Source organism: Chiloscyllium plagiosum, chromosome 11 (genome assembly GCF_004010195.1).
Source record: "Chiloscyllium plagiosum isolate BGI_BamShark_2017 chromosome 11, ASM401019v2, whole genome shotgun sequence".
Taxonomy (NCBI): Eukaryota; Metazoa; Chordata; class Chondrichthyes; order Orectolobiformes; family Hemiscylliidae; genus Chiloscyllium; species Chiloscyllium plagiosum.
The window spans coordinates 218,192-225,543 of NC_057720.1; the positions used below are offsets into that span (position 1 = coordinate 218,192).

At 47.2% G+C, this 7,352-nt stretch overlaps 1 protein-coding gene across 1 annotated transcript in view; it reads right to left on the reverse strand.

Moving 5' to 3' along the window:
- The window catches only part of col11a1a (collagen, type XI, alpha 1a), a 251,811-nt gene that overhangs the window by 15,586 nt on the left and 228,873 nt on the right, over positions 1-7,352 (reverse strand). Inside the window, exons 53-56 of the mRNA XM_043700060.1 lie at positions 5,927-6,034; positions 5,242-5,295; positions 4,183-4,218; positions 2,261-2,314 (exon numbers count right to left, since the gene is read on the reverse strand). Coding sequence (XP_043555995.1) covers positions 2,261-2,314; positions 4,183-4,218; positions 5,242-5,295; positions 5,927-6,034 — 252 coding nt within the window. The remainder of the gene's footprint in view (positions 1-2,260; positions 2,315-4,182; positions 4,219-5,241; positions 5,296-5,926; positions 6,035-7,352) is intronic.

A 7,352-nucleotide genomic window follows, 5' to 3' on the forward strand; every position in this document is an offset into this window, starting at 1 on the left:
GTGGTAGAGTCAGAATCTTTGGTGACCTTTAAGCGGCAATTGGATAGGTACATGGATGGGTGCTTAAGCTAGGACAAATGTTCGGCACAACATCGTGGGCCGAAGGGCCTGTTCTGTGCTGTATTGTTCTATGGTCTACACCTCCGATTTTGGTGTCATCTGCAAATTACTAACTTTACCTCTTATGGTCACATCCAAATCATTTACATAAATGATGAAAAGTAGAGGACCTAGCACCAAGCCTTATGGTACTCCACTGGTCGCAAGCTGTTCCAGCACAGTTACAACACTGACATCTACTCGACAATGTGAAAGATTGCCCAGAGGAGAGGGGAGAGTGACAGCCCTTATCAAGGCTGCATTCGACCGAGTGTGGCATCAAGGAGCCCTGGCAAAACTAGGTATCCAACAGCAAACTCTCTTGTGGTTGGAGTCATACCTAACACATAGGAAGATGGCTGTGATTGTGGAGGGTCAGTCATCTCAGCTCCAGGACATCTCTGCAGGAGACCCTCAGGGTAGTGTCCTCGGCCCAACAATCTTCAGCTGCTTCATCAATGACCTTCCCTTCATCATAAGGTCAGAGGTAGGGATGTTCGCCAGTGATTGCACAGTGTTCAGCACCATCTGCAACTCCTCAGATGCGGAAGCAGTCCATGTTCAAATGCAACAAGATCTGGACAATATCCAGGCTTGGGCTGACATGTGGCAAGTAACATTCATGCCACACAAATGCCAGGCTGTGACCATCACCAATAAGAGACAATCTAACCATCATCTTTTAACATTCAGTGGTGCTACCACCACCGAATCCCCTATTATTAACATCCTGGGGGTAACCATTGACCAGAAAGTCAATTAGACATACCATGTAAACACAGTGGCTACATGAACAGATCAGAGACTAGGAATAGTGTGGTAAGTAGCTCCCCTCCTCACTCCCCAAACCCTGTTGACTATCTACAAGGCACAAGTCAGGAATGTGATGGGATTTGCCATTTACTTGGATGAGTGCAGCTCCAACAACACTCAAGGAGTTTGAAACCATCGAAGGCAGAGCAGCCATTTGATTGGCACCACATCGACAAGCAGCCTGTTCCTCCCCCACCCAAGCTCAGCAGCAGCAGTGTGTACTATCTACAAAATGCACTGCAGAAATTCACCAAAGATCCTCAGTCTGCACTTTTTAAACCCATGACCACTTCCAACTAGAAAGTCAAGGGCAGCAGATTCATGGGAACACCACCCCTTGCAAAATTCCTGGAAATGCCTCCCTAAGGGCATTTCAAATCAACCTACAGCACATGGACTGCAGCGGTTCAAGAAGGCAGCTCACCCCCACCTTCTCAAGGGGCAACTAGGGCTGGGTAATAAATACTGGCCCAGCCAGTGACACCCACATCCCACAAATGAATAAATATAAACCGAGTATCATGCTCACTTCAGACAGCGGTAAAGAGTTACCCAAGTTCCCACGTGCATTAGGACTGCAGCTTGTCTCTGTGAAGGACAGTGGTGAACCAGATGGGTTTTTAATGGCACCACCACAGCTTTACTGAGAGCAGGGGATTACAAGTTGTTGTAATTCTCAGCACAGTGCGCAGACCTCTCTTCACCCACCACACCCACTGTAGGGTGGTTGTCAACTCATTGACCTGAAACCTGGCTTCACTACTGAACATTACGGCGGTGGGGGGGGGCAGCCTGGATCACACCCATCCTCCGCTGAGCCCTCCATATCCACCAACCTTCAAATACAACAGTGATGAGGAAGGTGGTGGGGGGTGTATGTGAACATGATTTCCAGCATATTGTCTTGGCTCTTAATCTGTGATCGATCTAATTCCCATCTCCAGAGGTTTCAAATTTCAGAGGATAAGATGGATATTGCACTTTGGAATTTCTAGGTAAGGATTTTCGAGGCCAGGCTGGGCTGAGAAATTGTGTTAATTTGATATTGATTAAAACATTACAAATCGGTGCTTAGCAAAATGGATGGATTTTCTGGCATTGCTCTATAAACAGTTAGCGGCAGGGACTGAGTTCTGGGCAATTTAAAATTGTTCAAATTCTTTCATTACAACAAGGATCACACATTAAACTATTTCATTGGTTGTGACAAGCTTTGGGACGGCTTGAGATTCTGACAGGTGCTATAGAAATGCAGGTCCTGTTTTTCACTTTCTGTTGAGTAAGTTCCTGGATCAACATTTCAGCCAATCCATATCCATACTGTTTCCCACAGCTGCTCATCACTTACAGGAGGCCCAGGAGGTCCCATCAATCCAGTGTCTCCTTTCTGCCCAGCAGGACCCTGAAAACAAGAAGAAAGACTTAGCAACACAAGACACTGCCTAGGAAGCTCTCACTGTCCCTCACACACTCTCTCGCCCACACTTCCTCTGGTGCTCATGCTCTCTCTCTCTCACTCACTCATGGCCTTTCTCTCTTTCTTGCTCACACTTACTCTTTCTCTCTCAGTCTCTGTCTCTCAGTCACGCTCACTCTGTCTCTCATGGTCTTTCTCTCTCGTTCACAGCCTTTGTCTCTGTCTCCCTCTCTCTCACACACACACACACACTCTCTCTCTCTCTCTGTCTTGCTCACAGTTAACTACAGACAGATTCACAATCTCAGAAAGACTGTGGACTATTAAAAATGTCAAAGGGACATAGGAATGTAAGTCCTAGCCCCATTATGTGCTGGTCTGGGAATCAGGAGAACTGGGGCAGGGAAGAAGCTGAAGCACTGCACAACCAATTGAATGTAGGGTAGTCAGTTTAAACAGTTTGTATTTAGACTGTCGAGTGATTTAACCTTCATCATGGGAGTCCCAGACTGATGGAGATAAATGCTGTTGAAATGTGGAGAAGGTCTGTTTATTTGCTGTTATCTAAAGCCTTTTTAAATATCCTGATCTTTAAAACATCAAGACAGACAGACTGGATCTGTTACAGAGAATTGATTAAACAGCTTCTGCTGGACTGCTTTAATTAACAGGCCATCCGGTGTTGGTTAGAAAAGGACAATAACATTTGTAGCTTCAATCGAGTACCTTTTTAACATTTCCCTGGGGGATATTAGATCATTATGAATGTTTTATTATGTTTCAAAAGCTGCAATTATCTCAACAGAAAGTTATGAGTTCACAGCTTATTGACAAGTTAAAAAAGGCTACTAAAAGATTAGCTGTCTTTGGTGTGGGGCCTGAATGCACATTGTTTGTTTTTACAGCAGATTAACCAGGAGAGAAGATTTAGAACCTATCAAGTGTATACTAATGAGAACTGTATTAGAATGTTAGCAGTATGTTTTGTTCAACTCCTTCACATCTCCAGTGTGTCTCTGGGGGATAAGAGATGAACGGTTATAGAAGTTCTCATAGGTAGGTAGGCCACATTTGGAGTACTGTGTGCAGTTCTGGTCGCCTCACTTTAGGAAAGATGTGGAAGCTTTGGAGAGGGTGCAGAGAAGATTTACCAGGATGTTGCCTGGAATGGAGAATAGGTCGTACGAGGATAGGTTGAGAGTGCTAGGCCTTTTCTCGTTGGAACGGCGAAGGATGAGGGGTGACTCGATAGAGGTTTATAAGATGATCAGAGGAATAGATAGAGTAGACAGTCAGAAACTTTTACCCCGGGTACAACAGAGTGTTACAAGGGGACATAAATTTAAGGTGAAGGGTGGAAGGTATAGGGGGGATGTAAGGGGTAGGTTCTTTACCCAGAGAGTGGTGGGGGCATTGAATGCGCTGCCTGTGGGAGTGGTAGAGTCAGAATCATTGGTGACCTTTAAGCGGCATTTGGATAGGTACATGGATGGGTGCTTAAGCTAGGACAAATGTTCGGCACAACATCGTGGGCCGAAGGGCCTGTTCTGTGCTGTATTGTTCTATGTTCTAAGGAGTTTGGGAATTGGTGGGGGTGAGGGTGAGATGACTTTAATGGGGACTAAGTTCCAGAGATCCCAGGTTAGGTTATAAGCAGCCAGCTGGACATTCCCTTACCCCGGGGCACACAGCATTTACCCGTAAACTCTAACCCCTATCACACCATTGCCTCTCCAAGGTGAACAGTCCCTCCATTAAATACTAACACCTGTGGCAGATTTTCAGAGTTGAACTGTCAGTCACGAGCATGACTTTGAAAAGAAAAGCAGTGAACAAACTGTTTCATTACTTACTACTGAACCCTTTGATCCCTTTGGACCAAGTGGACCCTACGATAAAACAAAGAGAATTCAGAAACTTCACCTCTGATGGTTCACCAGCTCAGAGCAACACATTCAATTCTTGGTCAATAACAAACTATACAACACATCGCATTTAGCAATGTGTCCCAATTCTGCAGAGAATGTACCGGAAGCAATGATAAAACACCCTGATTCCCAATGCCAGAATTACTTCAAGTTCTCCAACAGAAAAAAGGCCATTTGGCCTACACTGGGGTTTCTGTCCCCACCCAGCTCCTCGTCATCTCAGCCTGACAGCAGACCCTTTGATTCCTTCCCCAGCTCATGTGTTTATCCAGCTTCCCCCTCAATGTGTCCACAATATTCCCTTCCGCACCCTCCCTGGGTTTCACATGTCCCCACCCCGCCCCTGCGGGAGTGAGTCCCACATTCCCCAGTCTCTGGGGGAAGATGTTATTCCTGAATTTCCACTGGGATTTATTAGGGACTGTCTGATATTGATGACCGTGAGTTCTGCTCCCCCACAAGTGGAAACATCTTCTCTCTATTTAACCCTCTGTTGCTGTTCATTTCCCAATCAGCTCCCCCTCAGTGGGTCTTTTCTTGAGCAAAGCTCTACAGACTGCTCAATGGATCCTGGTCGTTAGAACTGCTCCTTCAAACTGAAAGAACTGCGGATGCTGTAAATCAGACACAGAAACACAAGCTGCTGGAAAAGCTCAGCAGGTCTGGCAGCATCTGTGGAGAGAAATCAGAATTAATGTTTCGAGTCCAGTGACCCTGCCTCAGAACTGAGGAAGTTCTAAGGAAGGTCAGTGGAAGCGAAACGTGAGCTTTGATTTCTGTTCACAGATGCTGCCAGACCTGCTGAGCTTTTCCAGCAACTTGTGTTTTTATTTCTGATTGTTTGCTTATCTTCAGTGCCATATTTCTCAATAGGGGACCATCAGTTCCACCAGGGTCTCTGGGACTGCTCTTCGATCCTCAATGCTCTCACTCAGTAGCTGAGTTTCTGCAGAATGGTTTCAGTTTGCTCTGTTTTTTACTTACAGGTAAACCAGGGGGTCCAGGGGGGCCGAGGGGTCCAGAGGATCCGGTAATGCCCTGTGGAGAGAGTAGCAGTAACTCTGAGCAACAGAAAAAAGCTTCACTTCAAAACTGCTTTCATTCTAAATTTCATAATATTAATTTTTGTTTCTAATTCTCTCTGATGTCTTTCTATAAATATCATCTCATATCCGGAGCCACCACTCCTCAACCACTGAGTGCCATCAGAGGGTCAGTACTGAGGGAGTGCCGCACTGTCAGAAGGACAGTGCTGAGGGAGTGCCGCACTGTCAGAGGATCAGTACTGAGGGAGTGCCGCACTGTCAGAGGGTCATTACTGAGGGAGTGCTGCACTGTCAGAGGATCAGTGCTGAGGGAGTCTATTCTTGACTCCTCTGCTTCTGATCGACTCTCGATTCAGTTACTCAGCAGAATGTCTTTTGAATGACCTTGCAGATCTCTCACACAATGGGCTTATTGTGGGATCTTGCTCTGCAGTTGTTACCTTCATTGACCACATTACAGCAGTGTTTCCTTGTCAGTGGAGTGTTTAGACACATGCTGGAGCGATGGATTGATATTATTTAAGAAGGCAGGAGTTTACTTCTGAAACCATAGTCAGGACAGTGTTTGTGTGGGAGATATTATGACCTCTCTGTGAAAGCACAGTTCATTGGGATTCACTTACACTGTCACCTTTCACCCCTGGAGCTCCCTGTGGCCCTGGGAGTCCCCGGTCTCCCTTTTCACCTTGTTCTCCTGGGGGTCCAATCAATCCAATCAAACCTGGATGACCCTGCAAACGAGGAGAAGTCATTTTAACAACAGCAACTGTTTAAACAGGAACCAATGGCAACGCAGAATATTTCACTCAAAACTGATCCAGTCAGCACTGCCCTTTGATGTGAAGGGCAGTGTTTGTCACTGGCCACCCGGGTGTTTTCCTATCTTCCTGGTGGTGGAATTTGAATAAAGATTCGTGCACTTTGTGTCTTCCACTGTGTCTCACACCTGCACACACACACACCATGGGTGCTGGGGATAAAATAAGCACTACCGCACTTAGGCGGTAGTGTGGGGGTTAAAAAGGAAAAAAAAGAGAAAAAAAAATAAACAGGAGATTATGAAAAAAAACAGAAGATCTTACACACACAAAAAAAAAGAAGAAAAAAAAACTGATCCAGTCAGCACTGTCCCTTGATGTGAAGGGCAGTGTTTGTCACTGGCCACCCGGGTGTTTTCCTATCTTCCTGGTGGTAGAAATTGAATAAAGATTCGTGCACTTTGTGTCTTTCACTGTGTCTTACACCTGCACACACACACACCATGGGTGCTGGGGATAAAATAAGCACTACCGCACTTAGGTGGTAGTGTAGGGGTTAAATTAAAAAAAGAAAAAAAAACCAAAAAAAAAATGATCCAGTCAGCACTGCCCTTTGATGTGAAGGGCAGTGTTTGTCACTGACCACCCGGGTGTTTTCCTATCTTCCTGGTGGTGGAAATTGAATAAAGATTCGTGCACTAAACAAAAACTGATCCAGTTACCCTCCGGCTGGAGTAGCAGCTGTCATCAGGGAGCCGTTGCTCAGGAATCCGCACCTCCGTACTCGCGGGTTCGAGTGGCTGTCGGAGGGGAGGGCCGCGGCGGCGAGGGTGACCAGGGTCGGGGACGTGCTGGGTGCCGGGGGCCTGGGCTGGACGCTGCCACAGGACATAGCGAGCAGGGCAGTGGTAGACGTCCAGTACGTGGCCACCGCCATCCGACGCCTCAAAACGGCGGTGCTCGGACCCGACGTAGTACACCAGTTGGAGGACGCTCAGGTGTGCGGTGGGATCCCGACCGAGCTCACCCCAGCCCGGACGGAATTTCACATTGGCCCCAAGGTCCCGTACTTCCCGCGGGAGCCTGTGCCCCACAACCTGAGCCGCCTCCGAAATTTTAACTTTGTTTCGTTTAGGGAGGTGAACAGGAGAGCCCTGTACAGACTGCTGCTGCACACCGTCCACCTCTTCTCCCTCATCCACCGTCCGGACACGCCTTGGCGTGCCCATTTGCCACCGGGCGGTGGGGATCCCCAGTGGAGGGCTCTCTACGCGGGAGTCCTCCCCCTTCC